General features: G+C 33.4%; 1 protein-coding gene across 2 annotated transcripts in view; it reads right to left on the bottom strand.

Annotated features, from left to right (window-relative positions):
* Positions 1–6,638: 6,638 nt before the first annotated feature.
* SNX2 (sorting nexin 2) overlaps positions 6,639–26,174 on the bottom strand; it is a 78,478-nt gene continuing 58,942 nt past the window's right edge. For both annotated transcript variants that reach the window (XM_044662026.1, XM_044662034.1), the window contains exons 8-15: positions 22,304–22,379; positions 21,301–21,414; positions 20,954–21,047; positions 19,285–19,490; positions 14,627–14,770; positions 13,302–13,382; positions 13,093–13,164; positions 6,639–6,805 (exon numbers count right to left, since the gene is read on the bottom strand). In XM_044662026.1, coding sequence (XP_044517961.1) covers positions 6,755–6,805; positions 13,093–13,164; positions 13,302–13,382; positions 14,627–14,770; positions 19,285–19,490; positions 20,954–21,047; positions 21,301–21,414; positions 22,304–22,379 — 838 coding nt within the window. In that variant the 3' untranslated portion in view covers positions 6,639–6,754. The remainder of the gene's footprint in view (positions 6,806–13,092; positions 13,165–13,301; positions 13,383–14,626; positions 14,771–19,284; positions 19,491–20,953; positions 21,048–21,300; positions 21,415–22,303; positions 22,380–26,174) is intronic.

The following is a 26,174-nucleotide window of genomic DNA, read 5'->3' as shown; positions in this document are numbered from 1 at the left end:
TTTTATTTAGTTGACCAGGAAGTTTCGTTGAGAATCTGGCCCTTAATCCCCTGGACCAAGAATTGTCTTTTAGAAAAAAACTAGCTTGATTAGTATTTGAACTTCCTTCTTTGTGACTCCAAGTCTAATATAATACTCTGCTATATTGCCTAGCTGTATTACACAGCTATCAAGTCTCTTCAAAGTATTCTCTTCTCCAGAAGAACAGATGTGGCATCATTTCAAATGACTTTAATACCCTGGTTGCTTTTTTGGAAGCTTTCCATAATGTCAATATTCAACAGGGTACAATGGGATTGCAAACCTCCCTCATTTTGGATACTAAATATTAATGAAGTCTAAGATTCCATAAGATTGTTTTTTTTATCATTCACACTGAACTGTCTACTAAATCTCTCAGATCTTTTCATTTAACAATTATCAAGACCATCATTTTTATTAGTAAATTTATTTTTTAACCCAAAGACTTGACATTTATCTTTAATAAGTACTTTCATAATAAAATTGGCTTATCCATTAGCCTTTGAGATTGTTGGACAACAGAATGAAAGATCTATGATATAGTAGTTATACAATCCTCCTACCCCAGCTTCATTGTCATCTGAAAATCTAACAAATATGCCATGCATGCCTTTATCCAACTAACTGAAATAAATATTGAATAGATGTCTCCACTAAGATGGCATCTATTGTTTTGGATACAGTTATCTACCTAAGTGCACTAAGCTCTAGCCGCCCAGAGCTCTGGCCCAGGTTTCAAGGTAATTGGCAATATTTAACAAATATTTAACAAAATTAACACTAGTATGATACAGCATAATGTTAATTTGTGGTTTTCGAAATCAACACACTGCCTATAAAGATTTGATATCATGGATCCGACCCACATCTCTCCATCTTGTCTAAAAGGGGATCCTGAAGGAGTGTCATATACTTGAATCAATTTCTTCAGCTGTAAAATGGGGATGGTGAAAGGGATGTGTGCTAGATTATGGATTTATTCCAGATTTTATGGGTAGCTTTTGTTTGTTGTTTTAAACAACACTTTGAATCTTTTTTTGTAGGGCAAAAATTTAGGATGACTTCAGTTCTTTCAATTCAACTTGATCCATCAAACATTTGTGCTTTCCTCATCTCTTCCACTTAAGTTTCCTTAAAAGCTTATTAGTTCAAGAAGCCTTTCTTGACTTTCTATATTGCTGGTTCCTTCTTTCTCTTCTCTCCATCACAAAAAATGTCTTGTATTTCATATACAGAGGTTTTTTTTGTTTTTTTGTTTTTTTTATCCTGGGACTCCATTCTAGGAGCATAGGGCCACAACCAGTAGGCAATGGGTCGCTCAGGGTCACCCAGCTGGGAAGTGTCTGAGCCCGGATTTGAACCTAGGACCTCCAGTCTCTAGGCGTGGCTCTCAATCCACTGAGCCACCCAGCTGCCCCTGGTACTCATATATAGAGTACTAAAGTCAAATTAAGGAGTAACATCACCCTTCATCCAACATAGCAACAAGGCATTAATGCCATTTCCCTTCATCCCCAAATTGTCTATTTGTGTGAACATTCCTATTTGCCCAGACAGCTGCTGGGGTTGATTCAATTCCCCTCTCAAACTTCATCAATTGATCTGCCTGGTAGGCTGATGGGAAAGGCCTGATGATATTCAGATTGTATGCCAAAACCAGGATGTAACTGCATTCAAAGTGAAGTGTGTGAGGGGGTGAAGGTGGGAAGGGAACAAGAATTTGTTCCTCCAAATTCTTAAGATATTTCTCCCTTTCCCTTACTGCCTTTTATTGGAAAACTGGCTATAGAGAGAATACATCTTTGGGATCTATGTAAACATAATTCCTCATTTTCCTCCAAGAAGGGACAGAAAACAATTTCCCCATCAGGATCCTGTAATTGATTCAGATGACTTTACAAGTACAAATACCTCTGTAAGCTCTGGAAGCCTATGGAATTCTGCAACTGACAAAATCTTTTTATTACCTCCTTTGTTCTAGTAATTTCTTAGTTTACTGCTTTATTTCTCTTGCAACACCCAGTTTCTTGGTGATAAAAGCTCAACTACCCTCAAACTTCTCCATTTAGGAATTAATATCCCAGAAGTTGATAGTGGGATGAACCAAAATATTTCTTACTAACTGGTCTGGTCTCAAAATTCCCATTCCAATTTTCTTCCCCTGAAACAAGAGGTATTTTCAGAGAAACTTCTGGGTCAGAAATCATACTTTCCACTTATGGCCTTCCTCCCTGCCCTTTCTCCTGTGATCCATTGGCCATTCCCTTCCTTATGAGTAGTGTAAAAGATAGGACCCCCCCCCCAAAAAAAAAACACCTTCATTCACCTCTGCCTCTAATTACCTAATATGCAAGGAAAATATATCCTCATTTGCCTTATGATGGCAATCTAGCTTTTCCAAAACTGCTAACAAGAGCCAAGGAATAAATAATTTTACTATATTTTTATTATTCCTATCAAAACTCTTAGCATCCTTTGTGCTAACCTCTGCAGGGTGAAATGGGAACTTCTTCATCCCACCAAAAAAAGCTCCCCATATATTTCAAACAAGATGCCAGAGTTCCATACCTGGTCATCCAATCACCTAGGTCCTCTTTCTTCCATACCATCTTTACCTCACTTTAAAAACAAAAACAAAAAGAATGTTAACACAAAGACTTTGTTAAAACAAACAAAAACCCTTGCAAACCAGGTCAAATATTTTGGGCCAACTTCACTCAGGCTAACTGAGTAATTCATGTTTGAAATTCATATACAATAAATGCAATCAAGGGACATAAAATATAATAAAATCTGTTTTTATTGAGGACAAGAGATAAAAACATAAATTTTCTAAAGTTAAAAATATAATAATTTAAATAAAACAGCTACTCTTATCCACACTGGCATTCACCACAGCAACCAAGTTGGCAATTCCCTACAGGGTAGTAAGAGAAATGAATAAAAAGTCTCTGCCCCCAACTTCTCATACACTAGGTTTTTTACGTATTAGGTGGCAAGGAAGCCAAACTAATAATTATCCTGAAAAATGGCCTCTCTGCCCCCTAAAAGAAAAAACAAGTCGAATCTATATAAAATTGTTGCTGCTCCTTCCAGAGGTATAAAAAATTAAAATGAGTATTTCAGAGTAATATAGGGGCCTACGGTAGGTCTGAATAGGCTATATAAAACCCAACAAATGAGGATATTTTTAAAAAGAGAAGCAACATTTCTTAAGGACAGCAAAGGAAGATGGGATAGTCATGTGGCAAAGGTGAGGGATGACAAATGAACAACCAGAGTGCCCCACTAGTACCCTTAAGATGTTAAGAAAATAAGGCTTTCAAAACATTGATTGGATCCCCAGGTAGCCAACTCAAAGGAGGGGAAGAAAAAGAGTCCCACCAGGTAGGCCCATATGGATGGGTTGCAATATGCATCAAGGGAGAGAACTCCCAAACTGATGTGATTACAGATTCATCTGAGTACTTATTTACATCTCCCACAATAAAATTTAAGGTCCTTAAAGGGAAGGTCTATTTTTTTCTTCTTGGATTCCCAGCACTTGGTACAGTGCCTGCTGACACATAAGAAGTTCTTAGTAAATGCTAGTAGGCTAAGGAACAATTTCATTTTTTAAAAATTTCTATCTCCCCTACTGTACCAATTCCTATTCTCAAAGGATTGTTGTCTTGATTTGGAGGTGTGAAGAGGCTAACAACTTATGAACTACAAGATGGATTTAATTCCATCGCTGGTAAAAACTAAGCATGGAAATCTGAAGATAACCATTAAGGTCCAGTTTTTCTGTTCCCTAAAGTCCCTTTTGACTCTCATAAAAAAAATATTTTTTTAAATTCTTATCTTCTTAGAATCAATACTGTGTACTGGTTCCAAGGCATAAGAACAGTAAGGGCTAGGCAATGGGGGTTAAGTGACTTGCCCAGGGTCACACAGCTGGGAAGTGTCCAAGTCATTTGAACCTAAGACCTCCCATCTCTAGGCCTAGCTCTCAATCCACTGAACCACCCAGCTGCCCCCCTCCCCCAAATCTTTCAAGTAATGTCAACTCTTGGCTTTGATATTCTTCTGTTAAATTTAACAGGTAGCATATTTCTTTAAAGAAAAATGTAGAAAATCAATGTTATTGTTCCTTTGATTTGACTCATCATAGGACTGTTAAAGAGTTGAAGGGAACCTTAGAGATATATATGTATAAATGTATGTATATGGCAGCCCCAACCCTTTTAAAAATTACATACTTAAAAAGAAAATACAGACTTCAAATAGTCTCAATAATTCTGTGCTTTGCTAAAGACCGCAAACATTAAAATACAGGCTAGTATTAATAATTCTCAATGTCTCACTCTGCTTATTTACTCTTTTAAAGCCCTAAAACTATAATTTTTTTTTTTTAACCCTTGTACTTCAGTGTATTGTCTCATAGGTGGAAGAGTGGTAAGGGTGGGCAATGGGGGTCAAGTGACTTGCCCAGGGTCACACAGCTGGGAAGTGGCTGAGGCCGGGTTTGAACCTAGGACCTCCTGTCTCTAGGCCTGACTCTCACTCCACTGAGCTACCCAGCTGCCCCTAAAACTATAATTTTTTTAAGCCACCTCCATCCAGTAAAATTTTCAAACAAGAGTGATTGTTCCCCTTTCCACAACTTTTCTATTATCATTTGGACTTATCATTCTAGACATTTTTTCCAAGTGGTACCTGTATGAAAAACAATATATCTTGGGGTCAAAAACCTGGGTTCAAGTTCTGCCTGATTTATATTAGCTATATGCATAATCATAGGCAAGTCATACCCTTTCATATGTCCTTAGGCAGCTAAGATTACAAAATTAAACCAGTTGCAGATTGCTAATGTTGGAAGAAATTCCCATATTTGTTGTCAACCTTCCTCATGGGGGGGGGGGGTGTCAAAAATTCGAAAATATTCTTTATCCTCTTGCTTGAGAACAATCCTACAGATAATTTGCTTTTGGTCTTAAACTACTAGTATAAATGTAAAAAATCAGCTGAAGCCTTAAGAGGGCTGGAAAAGAAGGAAAGAGATATAGGACATCAACCTTCTCTACTCTTTTGCAATAATCATCCTTTATATACTTTTGACTGTTCTGTCAGCTTGTCAAATGAATTCTATTCAGGATATAAAAAAGATTTATCTTGGAGGGGAATAACAGTATGTGAGGGCAACAATTATCATGTGTTTTAATTTCCTCTAAAGATTTTAGCTAAGTTTACTACTTAGGATATTTAACTGGCATGATCAAGTTTCATAAATGTTCACTGCATACACACAGCCTTGCTATAACAACTCAGAAACTTTTCAGAAATGGTAGAGTCAAGTGTCCCATTTACTCCCTTTTCAGAAAAAAGGAGGTAAAGGAATGTAGGAAAAGGTTTTATAAATTCTATTCACCTTTTAAAAGGGAGCACTGGGAAGAGAACAGCCCTAATATTAACTTATACCAGTTAATACTTTAAAAGCAAATATTTAGACTATTAAGGTAGACATGAGGCATAGAAGTTTTACTTAATTCACAATTTTGTTTAAGGTCATATTTGGTCCTCAATCATCTTGCATCTTTCTTTGAAAATATATGCCAAGTTATCAAAGCCCATCCTTAAGAAAAATTAAACTTTATGACATTAAATGTGTCTGTATAAAAATTATAAATATGTTTGTATATTTTTTGTTATAAAATTTGTCAAATTTTATATTTATATTTGTCAAATTGATAATCAGGACAATAATGGAATATGTGATAAATGCATAAAAGTTCATAGCCAGAAGCACAGAAAACATTTTTTTCCTGGACAAACTACAACATCCTAAGTTATGTATGGATAAAAGTAAATATCCAAAGCTTCTTTGTTCCTTGCCTATATTTATGAACATTCTTTGGTTATCTTTGAAAAATGAAGAGTTCTGGATTTTTGAAGTCATCTAACCCAACCTGTTCATTTTTCAGAGGAGGACATTGAGGTCCAAAAAAATTAAGGGACTTGGTCAGGATCACACAGATAACAAATGGAAAAGCTAGGATTTGAACCCAGATCCTCTGACTCCAAAAGGAGTACCTCTTCCATCTTGCCATGCTGTTAATGACTTTTGATAAATAAATCAGTTTAATTTTTTTCAGTAAAAATTTCAACTCCTTACACCAATAAAAACAGAAATTACTGTAATTAACAATGGAAACTTGATTTTCTAGAAAACAAAATAAATATCATTAAAAACACCTTAAAAGATCCTATGCATTTCTCACCATGCTCAAAAAAATCTGTGTAAACTAGTATTTCACAAGGTACAACCTTTTATTATTGTAATCACAAAATCATGATTCTGTACAGGAATGTATAAGTGAACATTAATCAATGCAATTATAATTGATTTAAAGAGGTCAGATAACAGTAGTAGTAATAACAGAACACATTGTAAAGAAAAAAAATATTGTAAAACTTTCTGGCCTTGCAGTGCACTTTTTAGTGCAAGTATTAAGACACAATAGTGTTCAATTCAGCAAAGTACTGCAGAATGTCATGCCACAGTCCACTTGATTCAAAAAGGGTCAGGACATGCAGCTTGTTAATAAAATGTCAGAGAATATAAAAAAAGTCACATGTTAATTCATAAAATATATAGTGGTTTATTTAGATGATTTTTAAAGTGATTTCATTGTGGAATTTAGCATAACTGAGAAAAAACATCCAGAAAATCTTCTGATATGAAGTCACCTTGCTAGGCAATGGCTTTGGCTTCAGGTAGGAATGCCTCCCAGTACTTTATCAGCTGTGTAGATAAAAATGAAAAAAAAAATTTATTAATAAGAGTATTATTTTCCATAGGCATTAGTACATATGTGTACTAATGTGCTAACAGATGCCTAAGATACTAAAAAGGACTACGGTTCTATAAATCCAGTTGTAAATTGAACTCTTAGCATTTTAATGAATTATTTGGTCAGCTGTATATTTAATATGACTATGTCAATCAATTAAAACATTAGCTATCCAAACATAAATTATTGTTATGAGTACACTTTCCAACAAAGTAAACTGCAATCCCTTGCTACCTTTTCTTTCTGTGTGACTCTTGTTTATATCTTCCCATAGATCCTCCACTAGAGTATCAACCTAACTTGCTAGGGGGCTTTCCTTTAGGTATAGAAGTACTAGTGCAGCAAGTGGTCTGTCTCTTCACCTTTGATTTATTACATATCTAGCTCAACTTCTTTTCCAGTTATAGATCTCTTTACTTTTATCTTTTATGCCACTTCTATATAGAGTTCAAACTTTGTAATGCCACACATTCTATTCATGCCTACTACTGCATTTTGGGTGGTCTTTTTGATTCTTTGAAAACTGATCTTCCCAGATTTATAGCACTACAGAAAAAGTATTGTTCAACGACTTATTTCTTCTGTCAAATAGTGTGGTTTGATGTCATGAAAGCAATACTTAAATTTCCCAAATCCAAATTGAGCCCATTTTTTCTCCAATTCGGTTCTTTTTCATTTGAATTATGCATTAAATATATTTGTACTGATTGATCTACAACTTCAGACCATAGTCTGGAAGTCTTAAGCCATTTGGTTTTATCAGTGTGTACAATGACTGCATATCATTTAAGAAGGTTTAACAAAGTTTGGGGGCTTGATGCAATCAGGGAAGTGAAGATAAGGGAATAATCATTTATGTAGCCAGGCACTGTGCTAAGCACTTTTACAAATATTATATCATCTGAGCATAACAACTCCTCTGTGGGATGGGTACCATGATCATCTCAATTTTATGGTTAAGGAAAGTGAGGCAAGAAAAAGGCCAAACAATTTGTTTGAGATCACCCAGGTAGTAGGTGTCTAAGGCTACATTTGAACTCAGGTCTTCCTGACTAGAGGCCCAGCACTTCCTTCACTATACCAACATAAGTATTTGTGAAGGATTTTACCTAATTTGCACTTGTCATCCTCCATGGCAGTGGCAAAACATGTGGCAACTACAAATCTAATTGTTATATGCCTCTCTTGATACTAATTATCAAAAGGTTATTCTCCACTCTTATCTAATCAAGAAATTTTATATGATGTTAACATATGACAAAAAGTTACCTTTAAATTGACATTTTGTTAAACTCTGCATGACTTTGCTGCACCAAAAGTTTTTTGTAGTCAAACAATAAGGACAGTGGAATACTGTATTCTATATACTTTTCAAACGTATGAAGTCTCAAACTAGTCCCTCTGTATTTTGCCCTGATCAGATTAAAAATAGAATAATGTATTCAGTTATAGAAATCACACTTAAGGACACTGATCAGTTCACGCAGAATAAAACAACTAGAACAGTAAGGGACTTCAAAGTTCCTGCCATATTAGTACTAGTTAAAAGGAAGCTAGGATTATCTGAAAAAGAGAGGACTTGGGGACAGGGGATAAGACATTTATCTTCAAATATCTACAGGGGCTGTCAAATAGAAAAAAGAATAGTTATTCTCTTTGGATTGGAGGGAAGAATTTAGAGAAGTTGCAAGGAGACAAATTCAAACTTGAAGTAAGTAAAAACTATCTAACAAAGCCATCCAAATATAGAAAGGGATACTTTGTGAGACAGTTGGAAAACCTAGCAGTTTTCATGTAGAAACAAGAAATCAACTTGTAAAGCACATAATAATGGAAGTTATTATTGTTCAGATAGAGTAGACTGGGGGACTGAACAAAATGGTCTCTGAAGACTATCAGCCTGCTTATCCACATTCATGGAACCCATAGGGTTGATAAAAAAAAAATGGAGAGTCAGTGTTGAAGGGGATTTGGAAAATATATGCACATTAATAGTAGAGATGTTAAACTGGTCCATTTGGAAAATAACTTGGAATTAGGTAAAGTTAATAAAACTGGATTTAGACTCAAAAAGAGTTTAATGAGGGGACAGCTGGGAGGCTCAGTGGAATGAGAGTCAGGCCTAGAGATGGGAGGTCCTAGGTTCAAATATGGCCTCAGACACTTCTCAGCTGTGTGACCCTGGGCAAGTCACTTGATCCCATTGCCTACCCTTACCAATTTTCTGCCTTGGAGCCAATACACAGTATCCAAGATGGAAGGTAAGGGTTTTAAAAAAATTAAAAATTAAAAAAAAAAGTTTAATGAAAGGAAAAAAGTCTCATATATGCACATATACATGTACATGTGTATACCCATACATATACACAAAAATATAGACACATACAAGCAAAAACACATTCATAGCAGCACTATTTGTTAATGAAAAAAAATGGAAACAAACTCAAAATTACAGTATAGATGAAAAAACTGGTAAATAAAAGTAATGGATTATTATATATTAGTAATTTTAAAATATGAAGAATTCAGAGAAATGGGGAGACTTAAACTGATATAGAGCAAAGAAATCAGAACTAAAAAGAAGAACACACGGGAGCAGCTGAGTAGCTCAGTAGACTGAGAACCAGGCCTAGAGATGGGAGGTCCTAGTTTCAAATCTGGCCTCAGACACTTCCTAGCTGTGTGACCCTGGGCAAGTCACTTGACCCCCATTGCCTAGCCCTTACCGCTATTCTGCCTTGGAGCCAATTGTATTGACTCCAAGATGGAAGGTAAGGGTTTTAAATAAAAAAAATAAAAAAAAGAAGAAGAACACACACAATGATTAAAAATTACATTTTCTTTAATAGACAACAGAATTCAGGTCAAATACAACTATTTTAGATCTTTTTTCGTTAAGGTGGTAAACAAACAAAAAAAGTATGTGAAATGTCATATATTAATTAGTTACAATCTGTTATCAGACTGTTTCTGCTTAATTATTTTTATTGGAAGGTACGCCATAGGAGTGATTGCTTATTGGGAAGTAATTTTATAATAAAACAAAATGTAGTAACAAAATATTTGTAGGAATGAGAAATTCGTTATATGGGACAGTGGTTTCTGATAAGCTCTCTATTGCCTTCACTCCCCCCCCCCCCCCAAAGTAATAACATTTGTATTTTTCAATTTTGAGTATCTTCACTTCATTCAGAGATCTTGAGAATACTCACTTCCCCCACCACCAATTTTGTTAATTCCTGCAAAGACTTCTTCTATATATGCTTAGTCTGGTCTAATAGCTCTTATCTTCATTTACTTTAAGCCATTTCTACTTCCTCATGTAGCTCATCTGACATCCAAACATGATGGCTCCATTTGTCATTGATGGAAACCAGTTACAGAAATGTTGGAAGTTTTATTCAAAAAGCAGGTTGTTAACCTTGTTCCAGTTTTATCCCTAAATTTTTAGATCATATGGTTTAATTGGATTTCCTCCCAAGTTTTCTGTAAACTCATTTTTCTCTCAATGACTCCTCATTGTTTCATAAGGTAATTGCAACACATGGTTTTCTATTGTAGGATTTTGCAAATTAATTTTATCTCTGCTTGACAAGGATGTTTAATAAATATGGCAATTTCCTGATCTTTTTGGCCTCTTCATTATGACCACTGTTTTACCTTTGTTAAAAAAATTTCCATAGGAAATGGTGGAAGTTTGTGTCTAGTATTCTTTCTACTACAGTAGAACCTATTCACCAACATGTTGCCTCTCCTGATTATTAGATTACAATTCCTTAAACACAATATTAAATATGAAAAAACTTAAAAGTGTGTAGTAGTTATAAAAAACTTCATGCTTTAAATATTTGTTTTAAAATAACTTAATAATTCTAAAGCTTACATTTTATATAGATGTTTTCCTATTAGAATTACATTATTTTCTACTTAACATTCAAATTTGATGCAGAACACTTATTTGTTACACAGGATTAGTTTTTTTGTTGGAGCTTTTATGGACTCATTTCACTGATATCCTTAATGTTTCATAAAATTTCATGACTCTCTGACCTAAAGATTCTACTATAGGCATATACTCCAAGAATGTCAAAGAAAGAAAGGTTCTGCTAAAATATTCATAACACATTTGTGGTAGGAACCTAGAAACAAAGCAAATGCCCACTGATTGGGGAATGTCAAATAGTGGTGAGTGAATGATAAATATTATTGCTATAATAATGAACATGATGTATAGAAATAAGTATTGAAAGATATAAATGAGCAAAATGAAGTAAGCATACCAGGAAAACAATATACAAAAACAATGCAAAGGGAAAGAAGAAAAAAAAAACAACTGAAACAAAATGCCACAAAATTATACTGACTAATCTTGGGCTCAAAGAGGAAATAGAAGAATGCATTTTCTTCCCTTCTTTGTAGAGGGACTATGATGTGAGAACTGGTAGCTTTGTTTGTTACTTTTGTTGAATTACCTTTCCCTATTTTATACTATATATAAGGGATGGTTGTTTAGAAAATGGAAGGTGATGTATAAAAATATACATCAATAAAATTTTAAATTAAAAAACTTTACAATCTTCTTAAATGAAATAGTAAAAACGAAAAGATTTTCCTAAGGATTTCATTTGCTCAAATTCCAGGACCTCAGAATTTGAAAGTTGGAAGGGACTTGTCAGGGTCCATATGGTCCATCCCATATGTGAAAGGAATCCCCATTATAACATACCTGACCAGTGTTCTTTGCTTGACAACTTCCAACAAGGGGAGACCCATCCCCTCTAAAGGAAGCTTATTCTACTTTTGGATAGCTCTAATTGTTAGGAAGTTTTTCCTAACATCAAGGCTAAAATGGCTTCTTGACAACTTCTATCTTTCACTCTTAGTTTGACTATCTGGGCAAAAACAGAGAAAATCTAATCCCCTCTTAACCCGATAATTCCCGTTAAATACTTGAAAATAGCTATCATGACTTCTCTGAGTCTTTTCATTTCTAAGCTAAACCTGGGAGTTCCATCAATCATTTCTCACAGGACATGGGCTCTTTGCCATCTTGGTCCAAGCACTGATGTTCTCAAACTGTGCTACTCTATAATACTCTATGAGAGCAAAGTATAATACTATCAAATCTTTATTCCTGAAAGCAATGAATCTCTGGAAAGTTATTTGAATTTCTCAGGTAAATTAAAAATATCAACTATCGAAACAATGCAAATTATTTGTTTCTTTCAATAAAAACAAATTAGCACTTTATTTTCAGAAATCTGCCTTCTGAGGCAGAAGGGAAAATACAAATTCAATTTATTAACAATTATCATCCTTTTTTAAAATAAGAAGTTATGTGGAAAGTCAAGAGATATGAAGAAAAGATTTGTAAATCAGGACACACAATCCATAAAAAACTGTTCCCAATCAATAATGATAAAAGAAATTAAAATCAAAACAACTCTGAGGTTTTCTTCACGCTAAACAATTTGACACAGATGGCCAAAGACAGAAATAATTTGTATTGGAAGGTCTTTGAGAAGATTGGAACACTAATTGAGAGAGATGTAAATTGGCCCATTTTTTCTGTTGAACAATTTAAAATTATATAACAAGTTGATAAATTGCTCAGACCTTTCAGCCAACGATTCCACTACTGGTTATAAATTTAAGGAAGTCAGAGAGAAAGAATAGTACCATCCATATATTTATCAAAATATTTACAATAGCACTTTAGGGTGTACTCCTCCCTTCCCTCTAGCCAAAAAAATTTTAAAAACCTGCTAAAGTGGGGGCCCTTTAATTGGGGAATGGCTCAACAAAACATATGATTATGGTGAGATTATTGCTTCATAAAAAATGAGGAATATGAGGACTTAGGAGAAATATTAGAAACATGTAGGAAATGAATCACAGAACTAAGGGAATAAGGGAACAATGACCATAATAATGTAACAAAAAGTAACACTAAAAGATAATGGAATTAAGTTTAAATATAAAGACAAGCTATGCTTGATAGAAGTAGTAGACTACCAGCTACATATAGAGAGGTAGAAAATGTTGCACATACTGTTGATATATATCACTGTGAGTTCTTTTTTACTTAACTCTTTTTTCTTAATAAAAGGAAGAATTCTACATTGGAGTAGTAGAGTTGAATGTTGATAGTGTTATTTTAAAAAGGTAACAACAAAACATTTAAAAAGTTATGTGGAAAGCAAATTTTATGGTTTTAAAATTACTGACAGAATCTTACCTGTTGTTGTGTTTGTACTAATGATTCCAAGTACTTGATAATAACCGTTTTAAAATCTTTCACTCGTTCCTTCTGTTAAATGAAATCAAACAAAATTTCATATAATTGGTAAACTAAATTATTTGAAATACAATAAAGATATTTAATTACTTAAAGTGTAGTAAAACCTCATTATATTCTCATGAAAAGTAGAAAATCATTATACATGCCTCAAATCTTCCAACTTCCTTTCTTATGGTTTTGGAGATTTGTTCAAAGTCTCTCTCTCCTTGCTGAACTTTGGCTTCCCACTGATAAAGAAAATACACACAATTACATTTTATTCCCATCTAGCTAAGAAGTTAAATTTAAATATACCATGTCAAGTATAAATAAAAAATTAAGCTTCAATATAATACTTTAGTACCTCAAGGAAGTTCAAAACTATAACTCTTGATACTACTCTTTTAACTTTTTATATACTTTAAGCGGAACTAATGTATCCTAGTCTTCTTTACTCAAAGAGTTCATTTTTGAAAGTTTACTAACATTTTACTTCCACATTAGAGACTGAATCAGAATTAGAATGCCCTAGCATTTACAAAGATATTCTCTATAGGCAAGATGAAAATCTCAAATAAGAAATATTATTGTTATACTGATATTATTCTTTCTCTTTCTAAAAGTATTTTCAAAACAGTGTAATGTATATGAAGATTTTAAGGCATTTTTTCATTTAAATAAAAGAAGCTATAAATATATAACCACGAAAATACTTGAAATTCAAAAAACTATACAGAATAAAATCTGTTTGAAAAAGGTAAAAGTCACCTGTGGAATTATGTTCAGAGAAGAACAAATTCCCTAGTAACCATCTCAAGGTCCATGGGTAAATATATCAAATGCAGCAACAACAAAACAAGTTATGATTAGTGACCAATGAAGCAGCCAAAATAAAAACAACCGTGAAAATTTAAGCTATGCAAATGATGGTTCCCCATTATAAAACAACACTGGCACATACTCTTTAAAGAGTGTTTCTATTTATTTTCAAAAATATAAAGTTTGTCCTACCTCTTCAATTTCCTTATTGAAGCATGGCAAAAAAAGTGTAGATATTATGACAAACCTCCATAAATATGCTAACATACCATATATACATACATATATATGGGGAGAATGTTGCAAAGACAACAAAATATAGGATAACCTTATTCTTATCCTATTCAGATATATATTTTAACCATTTAAATTAAATTAAAAAAAAAATAAAAATTATGTTAACAAAGATAATCAAAAATTGTTCTCTAAGTCTGTTCATTATTTTGACTCTGATCCTCACTAGGCACAAGCTAAAGGCCCCGAGATTCTAGTTATTTCATACCAACTATATAGAATTAATTAAAATGAATCTAAAAATTTCAGAAATATGTGGAAACAGCCAAAGTGTTCAATGGTTTAGAAATTAAATACATGAAAAATATGCATTAATGAATGAATTATGAATAACTTATATCTAACAATGTGAACAGATAAAAGAACTGACATCAATTACCTCTCTGATTTCATTTTTAGCTTGCTGTATTTTATCTGGTTTATTGGCAAGCATCATTTTTGCTTCAGCTTCACGTTTTTTCTGCAAAGTAACCTGTGCATCATCCCATTTCTGCCAACATTTCATTCGATGATCAAATACTCCCTATGAACATAATAGTATAATTTTAACAATGAAATATATAAATTGACATTTCATTACTATAGAAGTAGAATGAAATTTGAGAATATAAAATAATTGGCCTATATAAATTTTATTCTACTATATTAAGATTGCTATCTTCAATGCAAATGTATCAGCAATTAAAAAAATTTCACACTCATTGGTTTAAAAAACTGACAACAGATAAAATAAAAGGAAGGATAAAATTCAAGCAAAATAAGTGATACAACTAAATCTGTCCACACCAGAATCACAGAAACTCAAGACTTGGAATATCAGAGACCATCTGGTCCAAACTGAATTCAAAAAGGAATTCTGCCTGGGAGGGCCATTCATTTCATTTCTGGAAAGCTCTAAGTTTTATGAAGTATTTTTACCTTATATCAAGCTTCAAACTTCTCTGTAACTTCTCCTTTGCTCCTAATTTTGCCCACTAGGGCCAAGAAAAAGAAATCTAATCTTCCTTCTACATGACAAGTTTTTCAAAAAACTAAACACTACTTTCCTGTCCCCCACCAAGTCTTCTCTTTTCCAAGCTAAACATCTACTTCATTCAACTAACCCACATATGGCAAAACCCACTTTAAGGACTTTGAAGGAGATTTCTAACAGAAGGATATTGTTTTTCAAATGTAAACCAAAGTTCTAGGTCAAAGGATTATGACATTTTTGCCACTCTTTACAAAATTCTAAACTGCTTTCCAATGGTTGAACTAGTTTTCTAAACTTCAACAATACATGACCTCTTCAACATAGATTATTCCCACCTGGTTTTCATCTTAGCCTATTTGCTGAGTGACACTTTACTTGCACTTTTCTTATGCATGAATTATAGCATCCTTTCATATAGTTAAGAGTCAATAATTCTTTTGAGAATTTTTGAGAACTGTTCAACTTTTTTGACCACATATCTATTGAATTGCTTTTCACTACTTTTGCTTCTCTTTTGCCATAATTTCCTTCTGTGACACCATGGATTAATTTTTTTCATATCCACTATTTTTAAAAAAATATTTTATTTGAAAATAACATTCTGGCATTTTATTTCCTTCCTGATTTATTCTCATGGATAGAATTTCTCTTTTGAACCAACATTCTAGACTTTTTTTGGTTGCATTCTCATAGATTGTTTCATCAAACACTGACCTAATTTCTTTTGTCTTCTAATATTCATTAATAAAGCTTTGTAACTTCTTCAAGGGTTTAGTATTCATTCTTCTGATACTTTATCTGGTAGTGCTCTGAGTTTTTTCCTCTTGAAATATTTTAAAGCTACTTCAGCCTCTTTCTACATTGGGGAATTTAAGTTTCACCAGCCTTCGTCTCTCCTATATATAGCTATTTAAGTACAGAAACTGATTGTAGCTGTTTTTTTAAATCTTCTTTCCTTTAGACCCAATGATGCCATGGAAGTTGGCCTCTGATTTATTTCCCCTCCTTGATTCTCCTTTCCTTCTCTGGCTAAGTTGACTTTTTATAGGATATTCCAATCTACACCTCTGGGGGGAGGGGAAACTTCTCTAGGCAGGCAACCGTATGCTTTCTCAATTTCCTCCACACATTACTTGGCATAATCGACCTCCTGTCACTTATTACGGAGTTGGGGGTGAGCAGAGAGATGAAGTTTGTTTGTAATAATTCTGAAACAGGAGGGAATTTCAACAAGAGTCCCAGGCACAACCCCTAGTAGGAATGGAAAGACAAGTGAGGAAAAGGTACTTAGTAAATACTTTAAGGATTGGCAATTTTGGTGTTAAGGACTTTTATCTTGTTGGATGAGGTTTCTCCCTTTTTTTGTCTGATGGATTTAGATATAGTTGCTCTATATCTGGTAAATAATTCTTCCTGGGGATTTGGAGGGCCCTTAAGAGTTAGCTGGGATTGGGGAAAGTGTCTATTCTACCATCTTGGTGTTTTCATAACCCCAAAGTCGTGTTTAGCACTTTCAATGATTCTAGGTTGCATCCTGTCAAAGAGATTCATCTTTTTATCAGAATTATAAGAAACTGAAGAGTAATGGGGAGGAAATTATAGATGTAAGTGAAGGTAGTATATTAATAATGATGAATTATATGTGGCATGTACTTAAAATAAATCATCAAGGACATCATAGACAAAACTGTACAGTGCACTGGTTCTGGAATCAAAGGACTTGGGTCCAAATCCCATTCTCATATTTACTGTATGTCCTTAGGCAAATCATTTAACGTCCCTGGATTCAGTTTGCTTTTCTTTGAATAAGAGGGTTGGACAAGAAAGTCTTTGAGGTTCCTTCCCAATCTAAATCTATGATTCTCTAAAAGGAGTTGGCATGGTACAGAATAAGAGTACAAATCTACTGTCTGGGATTCAGTTTCAATCTTGGCTCTGTTACTTGTTTACCTGTATAACCATGTATAAAGTCCTTTCTGGGCCTTATCTGTAGACTACGGAAGGGATAAGGGATGTTGGATTACAGGAACTCAATATTTATGACTAGAAAATTAGGTTGATGCCAAAAGCAAAGGATAATTGAAAGCTGGGTCAAGTAGATCCTTTTAAGAATGATTTGTGGAATGACAAGAACAGGAATGGCACAGATTAAAAAAGGCACAGCTGAGTTTCAATCTGCATTATTGGGGGCCAAGGGCGAACATTAATTTAGATGTGATCAAAGATCCACAGTAGAGTTCAACAGTCCTGAGATTTCAGCCTGATTACAGTGACAATACAAAATTTGTAACATCTAAATAAACAACTAAGCTTTTTTATTTATACCTACTCTTCACATATTCCATCTTCTAGCCAAACTGAACTACTTACTGAAGATGAGTTATACTTTACTTATCCTTTTTCCTCTTCTTTAGAGTGCTCTCTTCAATCTTGGTTGATATGTGAATTTAAAATTCTAGAAGGTTCAATTCAAATGCCACTTTCTCCAAGGTTTTCCCATTTCCTCTGAGGGTCTATCTATTTAATCTTATAGTACTTTTTATAGTAATACTGTCTAAAAATTATCTGAAGCAAATATCTTCCCGTAACATTTTGGAATGTAGTGAATCATTTGATTATTTAAATTAGCTAGCTGACATTCCTCAATTGACAAATGGTCAAGGGATATGAATAGGCAGTTTTCAGATGAAGAAATCAAAAACTATCAATAATCACATGAAAAAGGGTTCCAAATCCCTCCTGACTAGAGAAATACAAATCAAAACAACATCGAGGTACCACCTCATCCCTAGCAGATTGGCCAATATGACTAAAGGAAAATAATGAATGTTGGGGGGGAATGTGGCAAAATTGGGACACTACTGCATCGCTGATGGAGTTGTGAATTGATCTAACTATTCTGGAAGGCGATTTGGAATTATGCCCATAGGGCTTTAAAAGACTGCCTGCCCTTTGATCCAGCTATACCACTACTGGGTTTGTACCCCAAAGAGATAAAAAAAATGTTTGTACAAAAATATTTATAGCTGCACTTTTTGTGGTAGCAGAAAGTTGGAAAATGAGGGGATGTCCAATGACTGGGGAATGGCTGAACAAATTGTGGTATATGATAGTGATGGAAAACTGTTGTGCTATAAGGAATGACAATGATCTGCTTGATTTCTCTATGAACTGGAAAGTCCTCTATGAATTGATATGGAGTGAAATGAGTCCAGGAGAACATTATACATAGTAACTGAAACACTGTGAGGTGATCAAATATAATAGACTTTGCTATTAATATCAATGCAACAATCCAGGATAATCTCATGGAACTTATGAAAAATAATGCCATCCACATCAAGAGAAAGAACTGAGGGGAGTAGAAACAGAAGAGAAACATGATTCATCGTAGAAAAATATCCTAAAAAAAAAAATTAAATAATATGGAAAAAATAGATTAGCTAGCTGACATTAATATAGTTTTTTGTTCAGTCATGTCCAACTCTTCATAAGTACTTTTCTTGGCAATGATACTGGAGTGGTCTGCCATTTCCTTCTCCAGCTCACTTTACAGATGAGGAACTAAGGCAAACAGGGTTAAGTGACTTACCCAGGGTCATATACCTAATAAATGTCTGAGACCAGATTTGAACGCAGGAAGAGTAATGTTCCTGATTCCAGGCCTGATGCTCTATCCACTGTGCCACCTAGTTGCCCAACATTAACATTAGCTAGCTGTAAACTTCTATTTCTGATATACATGTGTAATATCTGACTTTATTTGGTATCCCTTTTGGTTATCAGAAATATTAATATGATGTTACCACGCTGTCAATACTAGCTATTTTTTATCTCAAGCTAGTCCAGTCCTTATGTATATAATTTGTTTTAATATGGTACCTGAGAATGTCTATGTGTTTGTATAGTATCCATATGTATAAATGACACATGCATATGCAAGCTTATAAAATAATAAATATTAAAAAGAAACTGAAATTTCCCCAACATAAATCCTATTTTAAGTGGAAATAGTGGGGGGAGGGGACAGAAGGAAAGTCTAAAGTAGGGAAAATAGGGCTTACTTTTACTGCGGCAATAAGACGAATGTAGTCACTAAGTAGTTCTGAAAACACATAAAAGTCAGCAAAAGCTTGTTCCTGATGTAACTGGTCTATCTTCTCTTCAACCTCTGCAAGCTGAGACAAAGCTCTAGATAAAGCAGTATGATCCTCAGAATTACCTAACATGGCAGCACTTTTAGCAAAGGCAGCTGTATTGGCTGAAAGTTCTGAAAAAGAAGTTTAACAACTTTTACTGTATGTTAGCAAGAAAGAAAATTAATACAAATGTACAATTTCTGACTTGTGTCTTTATGTTGCTGGCATGTTAGTAATCATCAGGAAAAAAGTATGAAACAATCATTCATCAAACATTATTAGGCAAAATATGCTAAAACACTCGAAAAAATCTGGCAATAAGTGAGACTAATTTCTGCCCAGATTTTCAGATGCTGAATAGTGTTTGAATATAATCTTTGACCTTCAAACTTACTCATCACACTGCTTCCTAGTGAAACAATTATTCAAATAACAGAAAATTTAAGAGAATTCAATAGCTATTCAGATAGAGAAGTCAAAACTGTAGAAATATTAAAAATAAATCTCCCTTTTCTTCCTTTGATGCTCAACAAGGCCCAGTATGAGGTAACCAAATTATATTGAAACTTTAGCAAAGAATTATTAAACACAATCATTCCTAAAGAGTTCTAGAAAAGAAAAACAAATATTTTTGTTTGTATTCTGGAAATGGTCATTGATGACTATATGAAAGCTAGAATTCTTAGTTGTATATTCTAATTATTTGTTAAAGTTCTACAAGTTCTATTTCACAAACCGATATGAAAATAGCAATAATTGCTACTCTCAAATGATCTTCAATGAATAAAAATTTTACATATTGATAGAGTTCAGTTACTCTTTTAAGTAAATTTTTAAAAACTGGCATAAGGGAAAATTATTTGCTAAATATACAATTTTGTTTAAAAAAACTAGCCTAAACTCTTAAAAAGGAATACACACATCAAAAATCTCTGTACACACATCCATCAGCCCCAACACACCTAACACACCAGATTTATTGTAAAACCTCATGAAAGCACTACAGTTTTCCAATTCTTTCAAAGTAAGGAGAAAGTACTTTTAATTCTATACCACTATCAGAAGAAATACAGAGTCAAATTTGAATATTTCTTTTAAAGGACATTTAAAATCTTGATGCTTTCTTATAAATTAATTAAAATTTAAGACATTTACATACACTCCAATTCAGAAATACAATTAAATACCTGAAGAAATATTATTACATAGAATTATTTTATTTCTATGATAAAAGCTCTTTTAAGGTTTTAGTAACTTCTAATGGCAGCTAGAATGTGTACAGTGAATAAAGCACAGGTTCAAAGCTGGTCTGAGATACTTATTATGTGTGACCCTGAACTAGTCACTTAACCTACTTGCCTTAATTTCCTCATCTACAAAATGGAGATCATATTACCATTTGCCAGGCACCATAATTATTATTTATCTACTTCTAAATTCTGCAATTGAAAATCAGATCCAGATAGAATAGACAATAATACCATTCAATCATTATTAAACATTTAAAGTTGCCTTGCTAGAACAACATAGTTTATTTAATAAGTTACTTTATGTTAGCTTTAAGATCCTAAACTCACAAAAGAATAAAACCAACCTTTTCTGTGACAGACCAAGGCTTCAACACTGGCATGAAGTTTCCTAAGTTGCTGATCCAGATTCTCAAACTGCTGCTGTTTTTCCTCAAACCACTAGGAAAAAATGAAAAATGGGGTTAATTTAGCAAGAACAAACCACTGTAAATTGGATTACCAATAGCAAGATACATTCCTTGTTTTAAAGCAACAAATTAGCCATGTATAGCCATGGTGGCCAACTGATGTAGCTGAGAACTGAGCTCAATAAGCAAATTAATATCCTATTTTCTACTTCTACAGTTTTAAAATGCAATTGTTGAGGCTCATTAATTCATCTCATTATTCAAGTCGAAAAATCAGCTCTTACTGCATCCGATTCATTCATCTTGATTGTCATTTTGTTGACAGCGTCGGCCGCCTTGTTCACCATCCTCAATATTCCTGCTCCACTCAGAGCCTGAGTATTAACTGCTCTCGGCAGCTGGAATTGAATGACAAATAAGGGCAAACAAACCAGTTAAAAGCCTAGAGGTTTAACTGAGCACAAGAGGGACTGGAAAAAAAAAGGGAGGGGGGGGGAGAGAAAGGATGTCGTGTTTTCTTCACTCTCATACATTTCAATATAGCAGGACCTCATTTCTCAAATATACTACTTGTACATTCTCAAAGGAAAACTTAAAAAATAGACTTTCATTTGCTTTTCTTCAGCATCTTTACATTTAGATGGAACAAACACTGTGTTTGTCAAAGGATATTAAGAAATTGCCAAGTACCTTAACACTAGCCACCTGTTTGTAGCAGGAATAAATTGTTAATAAAGAAAGGAGGTTGGGGGGAAGAGTCTGTAAATTTCTTCTTTTAGGCTAGGATTTATATTTGCAGAGTAAGAATTGATTTAAAAAAATTTCTTAGTAAGAGTAGTATTTTGGCTGATAATACTCCCTGAGCCTGAAACATCAGATATGTCTGTAGAAGTTCAAGTCCTCAAATATAGAAAAAAGAAGTTAAAAATGTTAATATAAAATAAAGCATTTCTTACCCTAACATTTTACTTTTCATCAAGTGCTTTTTATTAAGAACCTTTTTTCATAAGTGATATATAATTTTATATAAATTTCCAACAATATATTTAAGCAACAACCTAGGATTTTTTTAAGACTATTTAGATTACCACTTAAATGTTAGCTCTTTCAAGAAATTATTTCAAAATATTTCCATTAAAACAGACAGTTCTTTTAGAAATCCAGTGAACTTAAAAAACTGGAGTATTAAGAAAAACACAGTACAATTAGTAAAATTACATTATAAACAAGTCATGTTGGAGGAAACATGTTGACAAAACCCCAAAATTAAATAAATAGAAATATCACCTCAGAACTCTCTAGGAACTGCCTTAAATCAGGATCTTGAAGCAACGTTGGATGTTTCACTGTACGCTGAAGATACCTAGGTTAAAAATATTGGGATTCTACTTCAGGACAAACAATGTTAAAATATTTTGTCTAAAGGAAAATAAAAATAGGTAAAAACAAAATCATCCTACCAGTCTATAAACGACCTGATTTTAAGTATTTATACAACTTTTTGATGATTAAAATGTATTAAAATATTTTTTTCTCCTCTACTTTAAAGGTCAAGATTATTCATTTCACATAATGCCTCTCTCTCAATTCTACATAGGGTAAACAAGAAAAACAATAAAACAAAAAAGGATCAGTCATAATTTCATTTAGTTTTATGATTACAGAATTAGAGCTAGGCACAATCTTAAAAGGTTATCTAATCCAACTTCCTAATTTTACAAACAAAAATCTTTTCTAAAGAATGGGAGGTCCTGAAAAGTTAGGTGACTTGCCCAAGAGCAAAACCATGACAAAGGCAGTATGATGAAAAAAGCATCTTTCTAATCAGAAGACTTAGGATCAATCAAAGTTACAGAAAAGCTATATTGTTCTCAGTAGCTGAAATATTTTCTGTAATGTTAAGTGGTCTCTAAAATGGAATGTGCAAAGGAGGCATTAAAATTAAAAGGAAGAGTATGGCTCTTAGTACACTATAGTCCTGCAGTACTTCTGCCACTTACAGGACACTGAAGGTGGGCTGGAAATTCACTGCCTGCATTCACTTCTCAGGAGGATAGACAAGCTGTGCCCTTGGCCCTACATTTCCCTGGTCTCTCTCCTCCTTTCTAACTGCAGTCTCTGCCACTTCGGTGGCAGTGGAAGTGAAGTGGTGGCAAGTTGTAGTACTCTACCTAGCCCAGGACAAAGTAAGGATATTTTTATATCACTAAGAAAACAAAAAATTATTCTTTAAAATACTTACTTCATCTTTATCTTCTTTACTAATTAGTTTTGTGCACATTTTAGGATGTATATAACATATTGACACAGCAATACATATATTTAGAAATAAATATGGATATAAATTACTGATAGGGATGTATAATCAGAAGAGTTCAGTCAAAATGAACCAGGTGATCACTTTAGTCATTTTTTGGGAATCTATGATCTGAAGTGTCACTTTCTACCTTACGCTAGGTTTCTGGTGAGTTAAGACAACTAATTTAATCAAGTGAAATGATTTGGAAAAAATACTAATATATCATAAGGTTGTTTCTTGAAATTTCTGTTCAAAATAGTATTCAAATGAGAAAAAAATTTTAGCAATTAAATATTAAAATTTAATTTTAATTTAATTTTTAAAAATCAAACATTAGATTTTGGGTTTTGTTGACATGGGCTGCTATATATCAGGGTCAACTGAAACAACTGAGAATGCTTAACTCAGAAAAAAGATTTAAGGAGGAATAAAGATGACAGTTGGTCTCTAAAGGGCTGTCATGTAGAGTCTCAGGGCAAAACTAGGAAAAATGGATGAGAATTACAGAAAGGCCAACTGAGACTTGATAGATGGAAAAACTTCCTAACAACAATTGGAGCTATTCAAAATTAGAATGGGTTGCCTTCTGGAGGCAAAAAAGTTCCCATTTCACTAAAAGTCTTCAAGAAAAAAGTGACTTTTATGATAGGTTGTATAGTAGTTTCTTATTTAAGTATGAACAAAACTAAAATGATCTCCAAAGTCCTTTTCAATTTTGAGATTCTGTGTTTCTGTCAGTTGGTGATCACCCTCTGGAATAAGTGCAATTTATCATATTTATAATGGGGATAACATTTTGGAGTTAATATATATTTTTAAAAACTTTATGATAGAAATTAAAGAGAATACAAAGTGTACTAAGCAGCTAAGAACCTAAATTATCAAATAAGAGATCCATCTCAAGCTACTCATTTCAGATGACCACAAAAACCCACTAGTACATCTGTTTGGGGAAGGAATACTCTGTTTTCTTGTGCTATCATATAGTTTCCCATACATCAACATGTACTCACTAGAGTACCAAGCCTATGATGAGGTTCAAATGAGATAATATTTATAAAGCTCTTAGCACAGTGCCTTGCATGTAGTAAGTGGTATATAAATGTTAATTATTTGCTATTATATTTATAAATATCCATAACCAAGATTATAATGTGAAATAATCAACAACATATACCTTAATTTACACTAAACAGACCTACAAGAATAACTGAAATATTAAAAGGAGAGCACTAGTCTTGTAAATGATGAACTCCTTCATGAAAATCCAAAAGAAATCACTCACTTCAAAGCCAATAATGTTAAAATTACACTTGACAAAACAATGACCTTTTAAACCCTGGATTCCAGGATAGGTGTAGACAAATCAACCATTCTCTCTAAAAATTGTTCTCTAGTTTTTAATCCTATACATAAATATTTATCATTAACTCAAGTTAGTCTTCTGGACTATTCAAACTGGCCACTATCAGCATTTCTGTGGTGGAGGGTAGAGAGAAGTAAACTTAGGACTTCATCGCTGTTAATAAATTTCCAATACAGAAATTACTCCACCAATGCAGATCAAAAATCTGTCTGTATGTCTTAAATAGTTGTCTGGGTCAGAGAAGCTAAATGACATGCCTATGGTCACATAGCCAGCATTATGTCAAAGGCATGATGTGATGCTTATTTTTGTGGAAGTTATTATTTTACCACTAAATGATGCAAACTGGAACAACTTCAAATTGTTGCTTAGAGTAGATCCTATGTTAAATATAATTTACCCCTTTAAAAGTGCTGTGATTTTATTTTTACCAATTGATATACTAGAAGATATTACTATCTTATAAAATTCTGCCAATATTAGCAAGAAAAAGGTTTTCTTTTTTTTCCTTCTTCCTTCAAGAACTTTCATTTTTAAAATCATACTTGGGAAAATATAATAAAATGCTTGGTAAGAAGGAAAGTAGACAGTTGTGGAATATCGGTGAATTGTTTTAGTACTGAAATTTGCTTCATCAGTTCTGGGAATATGAAAACTATTCTGGAATACTCTTTTAATAAGAGAATCTTGATATTTGCAGGGATTCAAAATATTTAATCTTATCTCCTTTTACAGATTAAGAAACTAATGCATAGAAAGCTGAACAGCTTGCTGGAGATCATACAGCTCCTTAGAGGCAGAGCTAGTACTAGATATCCATGTCTTCTAGTTATTAGACCTGTACATTGCCCAATACATTATGTCAAGCTGCCTCTTATATCTCCTCTAATTTTTTCCTTCACTTTATCCACACTAAAGTAACAAATATGCAAGAAAATAATTAGGAATAGAGTGGAAACAAGGTTAGTAAGATAAGGCGGATAAACTAGAAGCCTTATTCTGCTTTCTTTGCTTATTTTTGATATTAAATGAACACTTTTCATACTTCTGTTTCATTTTCTCTCTTTTCTCCACTGAGAATTTCACTGAGCATTTAACAAAGACTAAGTGAGAAAACTGTTCTCACAAAAGAAGTCAGGCCAACTGTCAATATTTCCTTAAAACTACCCTCACTACTTTACTCTGCATGAAGGTATAATAAGCAGTATGCTATGTTTTCAATTCAGGAAAGAAGGCAACAGATTCAAATTATATGTCCTAGGTACAATAAATCTTCATTAAGTTACTTATCAAGCATGCCATCTAAAATAGCTCAAATGCAATCACAGAATCATCTAGGTCTAGAAGGGTCTCTCAAGAGGTCATTCCTTTGTTTTCAGAATTATGACTAAACCGACCTTTCTCAAAATCCATCAGCAAGAAAGTTCTTTCCACTGCTAACTTAAATCCTTCTTGCTGTAATTTAAAACTCATTCCCAATAGTTATGCAAAAA

Source organism: Gracilinanus agilis, chromosome 1, assembly GCF_016433145.1.
Source record: "Gracilinanus agilis isolate LMUSP501 chromosome 1, AgileGrace, whole genome shotgun sequence".
NCBI lineage: Eukaryota > Metazoa > Chordata > Mammalia > Didelphimorphia > Didelphidae > Gracilinanus > Gracilinanus agilis.
This window is presented reverse-complemented; position numbering and strand designations above follow the sequence as displayed.